Source organism: Hylaeus volcanicus, chromosome 7 (assembly GCF_026283585.1).
Source record: "Hylaeus volcanicus isolate JK05 chromosome 7, UHH_iyHylVolc1.0_haploid, whole genome shotgun sequence".
In the NCBI taxonomy this organism is placed as follows: Eukaryota; Metazoa; Arthropoda; class Insecta; order Hymenoptera; family Colletidae; genus Hylaeus; species Hylaeus volcanicus.
The window spans coordinates 19,607,518-19,620,969 of record NC_071982.1 but is presented as its reverse complement, the minus strand read 5'-3'; the positions used below and the strand labels follow the sequence as shown (position 1 = coordinate 19,620,969).

Below are 13,452 nucleotides of genomic sequence, written 5' to 3'. Positions count from 1 at the left end.
AACTCACGGAGATAATTTTCATCGTAGGATGAACTAACTTAAGATTAAGACCAACTTCGACGTTAACTATGGATTAACTTAAAACGCTCCCTTTTTTCATTCCTCCCCCCTTTCCCGTGCATCGATGGCCCCTTCCTCATCCCTTCCTGTTCCTTTTATCGTGTCCCTTCTCTCTCCTTTTCCTCGTTCTGTTTCCGGTTTCGCGCGGATGTTGGACGACCGCATACTCTGTTACGATAAACGCTTGTACGATGACGACGATGACCACGGCGACGATGACAACGTCACATCCCCAACGGTCACTTCGGGCATCACGGCAGCGGTAAGTTTCTGATAAGGCTAGTTACATTCCGATCGTCGAGCGACACGCGTGGAAGCGCGAATCGTGTTCGTCATACTAAAATCACGGATGTGCCGTCGACGCTCGGCTACATATTCGGATCGCGCCTTCCACGGGGAACCGAATTCGTTTTCATCGTCGTTACCGTTTCGCGATCGTGCTAGACGTTCGCTCGACGATAGAACTTTGCTCCATCTTTCGATGGGCGTTTACCAGGACGCGAAATTGGTAACTAGGTGTAGGAATTAACTCTGTGGCTCTGTATATTAATTGTAATCATTTATAATCATATAATCATTTGTAACTCCAGTTTAAATATATGTATATTTACTCGTCATTTTGGTATATTCAAGTACCAATTTTCTAAGCTTTCCACATAATCTAAGTCTCAACCATTACTACATATGTATCTATACGAACTGTGGTAGCCATGAAATTTTGCTTATTTGTTACTCTTCTGGAATTATTGTAATTATTAGATACATTTCTAATCAACAATGATTATCTGGAAGATTGGTAATTCAACTTGCAATAACAAAACGACAATTAAATATCTCCACTTGGAGTTGTAAATGATACAATCGAAAAGCCCAGAAATAATTTCCACACTTAATATATCCTTCGATTTTTAGCTTTAATCTAATTCTCTCTATCTCACCTAACAACGTGTTTAATCCGTTGATACATGATTCATTTCGCGCCGACGAGGAATCACTGATTGTGAGCGATCGTCAAAGAACGCAAGGTGTATCCGTTCGAATCAAAGTGGCGGAAAGGTGACACGGTCCGTGTAGAAGAGCCGCGATAACGATTATCGCACGCGGAGGAATCCTCCGCGCGATAAAGGTTTGCCGTAGCCCAGTCGTGGCCGCGAGTGTTTCAAGCGGAATCGCGGTGAAAGCAGAGAACCAGTCCGGAGTCTAATTGTTCCAAGGAGACTTCGGTTTTGGAGTGCTTACGGGGCGTTCTGGTTTGCCCGTTCAACGTACTCCCAATTAAGCCGATTAAACGACGAAAGTGAAGGCGCACTCGTCCGTATATTTGCACTTGTCGATCCGCGATTACGATCCTTGTACGCTTATCACCCTCGCGGTGCGCTGAAATGTGATGTCGTTTCCACCGTTGGGCAATAATAAAACAGACAGGAGCGATAGGATCGTTAATATGACATCGCCAATGATGGAGGCGAGGCGTCGTCTCAACAAGGCGTTTATCTCCAAACTCTCTGACCAACGGACTGATTACAATAAAAAGGTAGTTATGTCACTAGAATTATTTGCTTGGAACGTTTCAGTAACATATCGTCGATCGATCGGTGGAGAGAGATCTCTTCGCGCCTCCTTCTTCTATGCATTTACAAACGTAGGTACATGGGAAGGGTGTTTATACTTTTGTATTATTATTAGGGGTAGAAATTAATTCTGTTCCTTTTTAAAGATCTTCAAACTTAGTGGTTAATTTATACAGAAAAATTGTACAACTTTTTATTCTTTCTCGGGCACGCATTCCAAGAGAACGCATATATTAGGTTGTCCAAAAAGTTTCTTTCGCTTTATTAATAAGTAATACATGCACAATAGTTTATGTTTTCTGTTACATTACTGAATTGTGCACGATTCATTTTGCTCCGTTACTGTTACAACATGAATATCTATGAAATTAGATCGTCTATTTATATAAACACGACCACATCAAATAATTGAGTGCAACTCGCGTAAGAACTTTCGGGACAAGCTAATAATTATAAATAATTATGTAAAGGCACATTTCCCCACCTGATACGTTACACCTGGATAAGTGGGAAACCTCTATCACAGAGTTAGGTCTGGGTTAGGTTACTATTGTGACACTATCGATTCTTTATCATCTTTCAGATACGATGAATGCAAAGCTCGGTGTACTATAGCCAAGGTCTCAGCGTTCTTATCTGTGCACACGTTTGCAAAACTATTTTTTCTCTCGCGCGAGTCACGCTACACGAATGTTGGTTCAATTAAACGGCGAAGGATGAAAGTGGGTTAATGTAGTGCTTCGGTGCATTCATCGATTTAACATGAAAAGAGAAAACCGTCTGGAAACGTGTCGGTATCTTGAGAAGCGCTTGTTCTGTTAAAGAATTCATCTCAATTGTCCTGTAAGAACAGTGATTCTCGCAAGGTTGATGCTAGCTTGTTCAACACCCCCTGCGTACTATAGATTAGGCTCCTTAGCACAATAGTTCCTTTTACGTTTTCATTTCTTTCGCAAGCATTAATTATATTGGAATTTTCTTCTGAAAAAAAAAAAAACGAAAACCCTCATTTATTATAAATATATATTACAAATTTTTTTTTCGAATTTAGGGATGCCTCTAATGCCCTCCTACTATAATTACCTTGTTAACCTTTTGAGGGACGTTGACAATACTTTTACAAAACATTCTAGAATGAAAAAATATATAATATTAAAGCAAGACAGCAAAGTATGTCAGAATCGATTTGCAGGTGAGACTTGCTTTGATTTGCGTGCATTAAATCAAAACGAACAAAATCCATTTAAAATTAGTCCCCCAAGAAGTTAATGTGACCCTGGAGTCAAAGATCTAGCGCAGCTTAATTTTTTATGGTGTCAATGATCGCCTCGACTTAACCCGACTGTCATGCTTAGTATTCTAACGCGACACTAGGAAGTACGCGGCAGAATGCTTGGAGTATGATTGTGGCCTTAATTGGACTACGAGCTAATAAGAGCATCGAACTATTAAGCTACGTATATCGTCGTATTTGCGAAACGCCACCTACATTCACGCGCGTACTATCCCTTCTTCGATCTTCCGCGATCTTCCCCCTTGGAAACCTTCTTTTTATCATGCAAACCCCAGTATCTTGTTTATCAACAATATTTTATCGACAGAAAAAGATCTAATTGGAAAGTCTGTGCTGCCTCTAATTGCAGTGCACACTTCGCACTTGCTTTTTACTCTTGTTAACGATCGAGCGAGAAAAATCTCCAGACGCCTTCAGCGCCACCATGTGTAAGATTTCTACAGTTACATACTCTGCAAAAACGGTCGGTAAATAAAAGCAATGTTGGTTTACGCTTATTTAATTATGCATGAATATATATTCGACGATATTACTTCTCAATAGAACTTTCTTCTATATACTCATTTGCACCCATACTAAAGTATCAGGCTTTGTAACCCAATCTATCCTGAAAAAAAAAATGATAACAATGTTAATCCAAATTGAAGAGAACTTGCGTGTAGCATTTGACGTATTTTCTTTTAGTGTACCTGAAAACGAGTTTCTAAGATTCGAATGAGTCGATTCTTGAAGACACTGAATCGAATCGTAAGCGAGAACAATACAGGGTGTCCCAACAATGTTGTAACACCTTGAAAGGGGTGGTTCGGGAGGTGATTTGAAGTAACTTTTTCCTTAGCGAAAATGTTGTCCGAGGCTTCGTTGAAGAGAAATTAACGGAAAACCCCGACCAATCAGAGCGCGCGTATACCGTTGGAGCGCCCGCGGTAGCGTATGAGCGCGGCCGCTTATGGCGTAGCCTACGCTCAACCGGCATACTCGCGCTCTGATTGGTCGGGGTTTTCGCTTAATATCTTCTTAACGAAGCTTCGGACAACATTTTTGCTAAGGAAAAAGTTACTTCAAATCACCTCCCGAACCACCCCTTTCAAGGTGTTACAACATTTTTGGGACACCCTGTATGTGCCTGTATGTTCGCTCATCTGGCAGGATGCCCGTGGCACCGATCGCGATTGGTCGGCGTTGTTCCGCGGAGCGCATGCGCAGTGAAGATAGGCAGCCGCGTTGGTTACCCGGTGAGCACGGTCCTGTAGTGGATTTACCCCCACTCCTGGCGGTGGCTGCGTCAGGCGTGGTCGTTGGTTCGGCGCCGCAGTATATCCGAGTCGGGCGCGTCGTGTGTATGGTTCTTGTTTCTGGGCTGTCAACCTTTGTTGGCCCAAGCCGTGTGCGTATACGCGTGCGCGCGTGAGTGTGTAGTGTGCGTGTTTGGCAAAGGTCGTTTAACTTTTACCCCCTTCGCTGTTTTTCTTTCGCCTGGCGATCGGTGGAACGAGGAATAACGTTGTTTTGTTTTCGTATCAAAGAGAGTTGGTCGACTATGAAACAATGTACAGAAAAGTGAGAGTGAACGTGGCCACGTTCGGCCGGTTCGCCGACAGCGTGAATCACCAGCAGCACCGGCGTTCATGAGCCCACGCAGTGCTACCGATGCACGATTTCTCTCTTTATCTTACCCTCTAGTGCTCTTTTTCGTATTCTCTCTATCTGACGTTGTACGCATCCCTCTTTTGCACGGGGAGTGCTGTTGTAACACGCGTACGCGAATCTTTCCTGCGAGCCTGACAGATCTAGCGCGTAAAGCTTATAGTGAGTACTCCGTTGTTTTCTTCCAAGTAATGAACCCCCTTCGGCGGTACGTGCATGTGCGTCTACATCGTCGAATTGGGCATTCGTTCGGTAACGATGTACGCGACGTTCTATGACCGTGATACGGTTTCTGTTGATTCTGTATAATGAAGGCGTTTCCAAGGCCAAACCATAGCTTTCGTATAGTATGTAAAGTACGATATTGTCGTTCAGAGGTAGCTTTCACTCCAAACCTCTTGTTTTCGTGCGGCTTTTTCTGCTCGCGGATCCATTGAATAGATCTTTGTTGAGCTGTAGCATTGCCCCTTCGTGGGAAAATATTTTCCTAAGGAAGCGTGAACTTGCCAAATACTTTTCTGTTTTGTTTGTCTTTATTGTTAATACTTCGTACAGAACGATTACTGATCACGCAAAGAGCGAGGAATTTCATCCTTTGTTATTTTTCCGAGACGGTTCGAGTAAGTTTCACCGTCTAAGACGAGAGTCGTACGTTACAATATTCGGGGAACGCGTCGAGCAACAGTCGCTCGGATCACAGAAACCGATATCAAGTCAGAGTCGTAACAGCATGACATATATTCGTCTGTTACGGCGAAAGAATACGTTTTATGGCAGACACGCCCGTTTTTCTCTCTTACATTGGCTCCCTTGAGTGTCTTCAATTGAAAATACATCTTCACATGCGTAATTCGAGCTCGTCCATAACTCACGATCTCTTCGTAGGTGAAACAAAAGAACTCTGAAAAAATGACTTAGGATCCCCATTATCAATTCGCTTGGCGGTAGAAAACATCGATACAAAAGCTGTGCCAGTATAAGATTACCGAGAGATAAAGACAGTGGATCTCATCGTGTCGATCAGTAACCACTCGAAGATATGTCGACCGAAAATCAAAACGGTTCCGCCGGCACTCAGAGCAACGGCATCAAGACTTCGATCAACGTGTCGTCGTCCGCGCGGTCCGCGTCGAACAATTCGTCGTTCTTGTACAGCAGCAATTCGATGCTGAATCGCGATAAACCGCGTCAAGTGCCGCCACCGACGTTGCCAAAATACACGGCCAGCTTCAACGCTGGTTCCAATGGCAGCGGCACGACCGAACGATTGAACAGAGACCGTGAAGTCGGTGGTAGTTACAGGCTGGCGAGCCTCGACAGGCTTGCCCTCAGGCAGAGGATACTAGACGGGGAAAAGGCGAACGGCGACACCGCGTCGGTAAGCCCAAGAATCTTTTCTTTTTTGGATCTGTTATTATTTTTCTTTTGTATGCTATCTACAGTGGGCGTAGAAAGTAATTCGTACATCGATCAATTTCCAAAAAAACTATGTAAAATTGTAATTTATTAACTTATTTTTTTATAAACATTGACATTCTACTTGCGAAGTTAACAAGAAAAAAAAAACAATTAATCGATAGAAATGTTGAAGCAATAAGTATTCGCACGACTGTTTAATTTTTCGACACTCGATAAAAAAAAAAAGAAGAAGAAATTTATATTAATTTATAAGTATATAATACTTCCTTCGTGGAATCGAACACAATAATGATTATTACTACGCGATTAAGTAATAAGAGAAATTTGCATAATAATTCACAGAATTTCGTATATACTCGCGCCAATTAAAACACAATTATTACGGATTCCATGTGTAGTATTTGTAGAGGAGGGAGGTACATTCAATTTCCGTTGCACTGCTTTGACGTTTAATAAACCTGATTAAATCAAACAAACGTGTAAGCTTGAAATCCCGTATCGATCAATTTCTAACGTGCTTTAACGCCTCGGGTCGTGGAACTTTAACTTCGGACATCACGAAAAAGCTTTCCCGTAAGTCTGAAATCGATAAGTCCAAAAAAAAAAAAAAAAAACACCACGAAGAAATGCGCGTCGATAATGAAGAGATTAATTGCACTCAAGGTACTTTTTCGTTCGCCTATCGATTCTGGCGTATGTTGTATCGAAACCGTGTTCAGATATCGAGTTCCTTTTTTTTTTTTTTACCGTTTTCAAGACACAGCAGAGTTTCCATTTATGTCTCTCACTTTTACCACGGGAGGTAAATGGCGAAGTCCCATTCCGAGTGACTCAGAATTTCTTGTACGTTTCTTTCGCAATTCCCAAGACGTCGAACGTGCGCGTTCTCGAATCAAGTTTTGTTAACACGTACAACGAGAATCGTACACGTTGTTTTCTTATCGATCCGTAATTTCCAACTTTTCGAAATATAACCGTCTTCGCGACGAGTTTTCCAACGTGGATTCAGTATAACGCGAGGTCACGACTTCCCGTGGCAGTCGTTACAGCTTTCGGTATATGGGGGATACCGTCACGTACCCCGTGACTCGGTAACCCAATCCCGTTTCTCAAAGAATCAAATTTTATACCACTGATACACCGGAGCTCTCGGTCGTCTTGCCACTCGAGGACCCCGCATAAAGGACCCACGTGATCGTACCGTTTATTCTCTTCTCGTGGCTTCGTGAGAGAACTGGCTATGACTCATGGAGCCCGGCCGTGCAACGTCTCGACGACGATGCAGAAAAACAACAAATTACCGTTCCGATCGGGACGCCACGATGCAGTCCAGTTGTTGTCACGAAACTTATGGCGTGCATACCACCGGAGTTGCACTCGTAACAATTTCTATACGAGTAAAGCTTCGGGGAGCATCGGGAACTGCGTAATATTCGTGGCTTATTTTATTTTTATACAGATCCATTTGCTTTAATCCCTACTGCTACAATTTCTAACATCTTTTTCTTTCGAAGATACCTGATCCACCAACGATCCTATTTCAAGGAAATCGTGTTTAAAGTTTAAAGTGCGCTGCCGTTTGTATTTTCACAAAAAGTTCAAACATTACTGGATTCCAGGAGTCGTATAACAAAGTGGCAGGTTCTTCTAGAATTCATCAAATACTCGGATTTCAAAAGCTACTTTTAAAGTTTCTTTTAAAAAATACGTTTCTCCGTTGTTCGAACGATTTTTCGTATCTATCTTCGTAATTATCTTCGTATCGCCAGAGCAATTATGCGTCACAGTTGAGTCAGAGATTGATGAGAACGTCTGAACACGTGGCAAGTTTGCTCTGTGGTTTCTCTGTTGCACTGTCATGGGTACGCGACAGAGAATAAAGAGTGAGAGATTTGCCAGTAGGTTGCACGAGGGAGTGTGGAGTAACAACATTGCGAGGGTGGAACATATGCTGGCGTTCTTATCTCCATTTTCATGGGCTTTCGCCAGAGAGACTTAGCTTTTAATTCCTCTTGCCGGCACTTTCGCGTCAAGCATGTGCTTTCAATTCTTCAAACCACGCCCCGCATCGCCGTGTTATTTTTACCTCCCTTTAACGAGCGAATTCCCGGCAACTTATCGGTTACGTTAATTCATTGGTTACACCCAGACACTTGCGGTCAAATATTTGTTACGTGTATTATTTTAAGGGGGGACTCCAAAAATTTTACTCTTTTATATTTATATATATATATATATACAGGGTGTTTCGTTTAAATTGGGATGGTTAAATATCTCGCGAGGGAACGAAGCTATGAAAACGGATGTTTTGACGAGAATTATTTGGTTCAAAGGGACAAATTATAGGGAGCAATTGATTTTGTTGTTAAATGGATCGTTATATATCTTTATCCGTAACATGTAGCATTTCTTTACAAAATTGATGTGTTTAAAGTTTAAATGTTAAACACAAGATCGTTTACTGTAATGTACATCCAGAGTGTTCTGCAGCAGTGGAAAATTTGAGAATCACTGTGAGAGGGCTCATGGCCACCCCTCGTACATATATTTTCGTCAAAGGAGGGCCTAGGATCTTGTAACCACGGGGGCGGCTTGGTCGAGGGTCCCACCCTCGTGCGTCATAGACAATAGGAAACTAGACTGCAATTCGTGACTCACGGGACCGTAGAATGAGATACAATTTTGGCAGTCTAAATGGAACTCGTGTCGCTTATTATTCATCGTCGAATTAAACATGTTCAATTCAAAATTTTCCAATCGCCTTGAAATGAAATTTGAACCCGGCAGTGTATTTCAAGGATATCAGGCTAGAACTTGTTAACTTGCACGAAAACATTCCCAGGGATAGTGCTCGATCTCGGCTCGAATCGCGTCTTGAAATATTCTGGTTTCGAGTTAAAAAAAATGGTTAGGAATTATCGGCCCTTGCGACTCTCTTTCTCTTTTACCGTAACGGAGCACGTACCGATGATGAAACGGTGAATATAAGTTCCAAGAAAGGCAGAGGGAGAGAGAGTATGGCTGTGTTCGATAAAACGGAAATTTATGACTTCCGCGAGCACCGCCGACCTCAAATGAGATCATTGTTCTGTCTTCGATAAGTGCGTCCCATTAAACGATTTCGAGCGTCCCTTTTTCTTGCTTAAATTGGTCAATGGACTCCAACAAGTTCTCTAATGCATTCCAATTATCATCTATAATCGCTCAATTTTTAGAATTTTTATAGCAACCACGAAGTCTTTGACTCCTCCACTAAATTTCTCCAATTTCATCTCCTCTTCGAAACAGTTATTAATTACAGATTGAGATACGTACCTCGTTAAAATCTCTCGCGGTAATAGCGTACTTCGTGTTTATAACGGGCATCTAACAATTCCCAGACGGTCAAAAATAATTACGAGGGAGTTGAGCTCCGACGAGAGTCGAGACGGTCGCCACTCGACTTGCTTCTTTTTTTCTTGGAAATCTCGAGTTTAGGTTTCGTTAAAAATAAGAAAACACGAGGACGAACCTCCGGGGTAAATACATCGAAACGACCCTGGTAAGATTCCGTGGTACACGAAGGGGAAACCCCACCATCTGCCCATCCGACACACAAAGTACCCTTTCAGAAAAGCAGGCCGCGTCCCAGTTTTTCACCCCGTGTTTCTTCCCTAAACAACGTTCGCGTTCCTTGTCTCGTGGTATTTTTCAACCCTTAGCGTGGGATACGCACGCCTATTTGCATCGCGCGTTTCCAGCATCACCAGCCTGAAATATCCAAGTAAATGCCTTACAAGTTCCCTGCAGAAAAACAAAATTCATCCCACAGAGGGATGCTCGTAAACAGTGATTGGCCAAAATTGTTGGTAGACATCAGTACTTTCTTTTGCCTCGTAGCATCATCTCCGGTTCCCTCAATATTATTCTACAAAGTAGTACCGCCACAAAGTCACCAAAGGATCGCGTGTCTCTCAGGTGTTTCTCACCTTTTTCTCAAAAGAAAATACTTGCACAAAGACCAGTCGAACGTAAATGTACCTTTATCCAGCGGATAACGAAAATATCGCATTCCTGCGAACCGCGAGTTTCAGAGGAACGCATTAAATCGAAGGGTTATCGTTTCGAAGCGGTTTCTACGAAACTGTTACGGATCGCTTCTAAGCCGTTGATGGAGCCGGTCGTTCCGTAACGTCGGACTGGTTGATATTAGGAATTAACGAGCTGATTTCCAAGTGCTCCGACGTCTAATCTTGCGCCGTGGCTCGTTTGGAACGTCGAGCCTCCTGGGTAGTCGACGTTAATTGAACGAAATTAGCCGGGATGTTGTGCTGGCACGTGCGAGACGCAACGTCTTGACGGTAGAATTTCGCGAAGCCTTTGCACCCTTACGACGGTACATTAATTAAGGAGATTCGCGCGGGTCGAGGACACGCGAACGCGACGCTGGAAGACGTGACCTTTCGGCGATGGAAATTTCACGCGAATTGGGTTATGAGTAGGGTCAGCGTTCAATGTCTCGAAGAGTTTGGAGCAGAAAATCCCTTCGAAGTTCACTTGGAATTTAAAATGAATAAAAAATGTTTGCTGCGAGGATCAAATATTAAAGTAGACTCTAATATCTTAACTTGCAAGCAGAGAGTACATCGAACTTGACGTCAATTTGTCCGCGTTTCCGTCGCAAAGTTATTTTCGCACCGTGTCCAAGTTAGTTTGGTTTTGTTTTATTTGAATCGAATACACGCGAAGCAAGGCAATCTTTACGACGATGTCTCGCTTTTGACGTTTCGTTCTTCGGTCCATGAGTCTCCAACTGGACCATGGACTCGTGTAAACGTAAAAATCGAAGCTCGGAAAAGCGAACGCTGGAATGTCCTGGGTAACGGAGTTATTGGGTTACGGGGGTTCCCCGGAGCGCGGACCTAGTTGCTCGCATGGAAACCAGGAGGGCACAAAGGCGATTTTCGAGTTTCCCTTTTCCTTCCCACGATCGCGACGCGTATCGATCTTGCGGTCACGCAGCGATTCCCACCCGTGTTCGAACAGCAGAGGGGCAACGATTCGTGCGCATTCGTTTTTAGCGAACTTGCAACTTTATTGGCCCTTTCAACGAGGAAATTGTACGTGCCGTTTTTGTGCAATTTGCATAGGTCTAGATGACCTTTGGTTATCGAGATAGGACCGGTTAAAATATTCGATGCTTTTAGTTTAGCTACTGTATCATGTATCACGTGTTTTATGCCCTTGTTATTGTGTCAAACATTATCGCTTCTCTTCTCCCTCTAAATCGAGGGTCTCCCAAATTTGTTTCTATTAGTCTTCGCTATTTCTATCAGCCTTGAATTCTTAAATTTCGAAGAACTTACACTCCGTGTAAATCAGAACGTCCTTCGAAGGTCTCTCTGACTTTTCCAAACGAGCCTCTCTACTTTTCTGTTTCCTATCTTTTACGCTGCTGCAACAACACGCGCCAGATCTAATAGCATTTGATTTCCACGTCAGCCAGAGTCTGCTAGAGCGGGAATAACTCTTTTTATCAGCAGGACGCAACTCGTCGGAGTTCGTGAAAGTTGAGTCCTCCATAAATCGTCGGTCGCGTGCAATTATCATCGTTCCTTTGCTCGCGTAACCCAGATTTATGGCATCGCGTACGCTCGACCGTCGTTCAATTTGCGTTGAATTCTTCATGAACGACGAATCCCGACCTGGCCGTGTCGACGTTTGAAATTCACGCGAGACTGGAACGTTTTTCATCGCGTAGCTTAGTCTCGCTTCGTTCTATGCTCTATCTGTTTAGTAATTGGCTTTAATCGTAGCCAGACGACCTGTTTTTTTTTAAAAGAATATTATCTTTTTTTTTTTAGAAGGACTCCGTTCGTCATTCTTTACTTGCCGATCCATAGTTTGTTCCAGAATATTTTATTCGATTATAGAAGCAGTCGGTTAATTTCGTTAGAATCCGATATCTCGTCCAAGATAATTTGGTAGACGCGATAAAGACGTCCCGATATAATTCCGAAATAAAGTTGAGAGTAAACCTGGAGAGCGATGGTCGCTTCGGGCAGTTGTCGCCTCTGCTCGATGAAGAAGAGCTCTTCCGCGGGTTGTTAGGAAAACGTGAGCTGTGCTTCGAAATAGATCAAAGCTGCCTCGTCCGGGACGGCCACGTTTTCAGTTCGAATTTACATATACATATATTTTTCTTACGGGAAGTGTTCACGCGTAATACGGTAAAGTTCTCGGAGATCTATCTCGTAGTGAGTTCTTGAAATGGAGAAAAATTGGATGGCGAGTATAACGAGGTCGGTTTTTTTAAGGATTTCAGTTACGCAACACTTGCAGAGTGCAGTTGTATTTTATAAAAGATCCTTTTAAAACCGTAGGATCCTTTTTTCATAGTTCTTTCTTTGCTATTCCGCGTGGAAAAATTCTTACGTGACAGAGACGAGTCGTAATCAGTCCTTAATATTTTTACACTCCGAATGACGATGAGAATCTACAAGATCTCGTTACAAGTGCCATTTTACATTTTTCTCGTCCACCTACGACGAGACAAATGTTTCAATCGCTCGACACGCCCTGTATGCACTGCGATAAGCACGTCTCGTCGCAGAACAAGACTTTTCGAAGTTCGCGACACTTCCTTCACTTTTGTGGTTTCGCTTATAAAATAGCTGTACGAATTAATAGCAGTTAGAGATAAGCGCGCGGTTGTACCTAATCTACCTTATCTGCGCGCATAATTCGCGTTAGAACGCCACGTTATTGCATACCAACGATGGTAATGGAATCATAGAACCGATTACGAGGCCTGGATTTTTTCATACTGGCACTTGTCGAACGCGTTCCACATCCAGCTCTCTTTGTCGGAGCGTCTTCTTCCGGAATCGCGAGCGCGCGGCACGCTCGCGGCTTTCAGAACACAATAGAAGAGGGTAGAAGAGAAATATTCTTCCCTTTTCGAGACGAGGACGCTCCGCCGTCGTCCATGCTCGCGAGTCTGTGATTACGGATAGATTCTCGTCTGAATTTATTTTCTGCCAGCCGGATCACTCGACGTTCTGGCCCAGAAAATACATTCGAAAAAATATATTCGAATGCGAAAATTCCTTTCAGCGTTTCCTGATGTACAATTGCTCGTGTTCTCTCGTTTTTTTTGGGGGTAGGAATAAAAACAGGACGGAGGCAACTCTCCTCGTAAAGCATTCATGGCTTCGATTCCAAGCCGTGCTACGAGTTCTATCTGAATTGCTCCTATCGTTTCGTGATACGATGACGAATGGACAAAGCTGCATTTTATTCCTCCGGATTCGTTCTTATTCTATTAGTTTTTCTTTGTTATTAGACTTTCCTCGACTTAGAGTAGCTCTAAATATTTGCAGTTAGTATTTAATACCTCGCAGACTCACTTCGTTGAAAATACATTTACATTGAACGAAATATTGCACGAAACACCCTGTATAGCATTGCGATATTTTCAGC

General features: G+C 43.0%; 1 protein-coding gene across 9 annotated transcripts in view; it reads left to right on the top strand.

Moving 5' to 3' along the window:
- LOC128879765 (septin-7) overlaps nucleotides 1–13,452 on the top strand; it is a 36,153-nt gene that overhangs the window by 4,559 nt on the left and 18,142 nt on the right. For 2 of the 9 annotated variants that reach the window (XM_054129213.1, XM_054129212.1), the window contains exons 1-2: nucleotides 4,231–4,734; nucleotides 5,458–5,950. The exons of 2 other annotated variants lie outside the window; for them this stretch is intronic. In XM_054129213.1, coding sequence (XP_053985188.1) covers nucleotides 5,612–5,950 — 339 coding nt within the window. In that variant the 5' untranslated portion in view covers nucleotides 4,231–4,734; nucleotides 5,458–5,611. Of the gene's footprint in view, nucleotides 1–729; nucleotides 1,595–4,227; nucleotides 5,951–13,452 lie in introns of those variants that run through there. 5 more of the 9 variants (XM_054129210.1, XM_054129214.1, XM_054129215.1 and 2 more) reach the window with 5 other exon arrangements.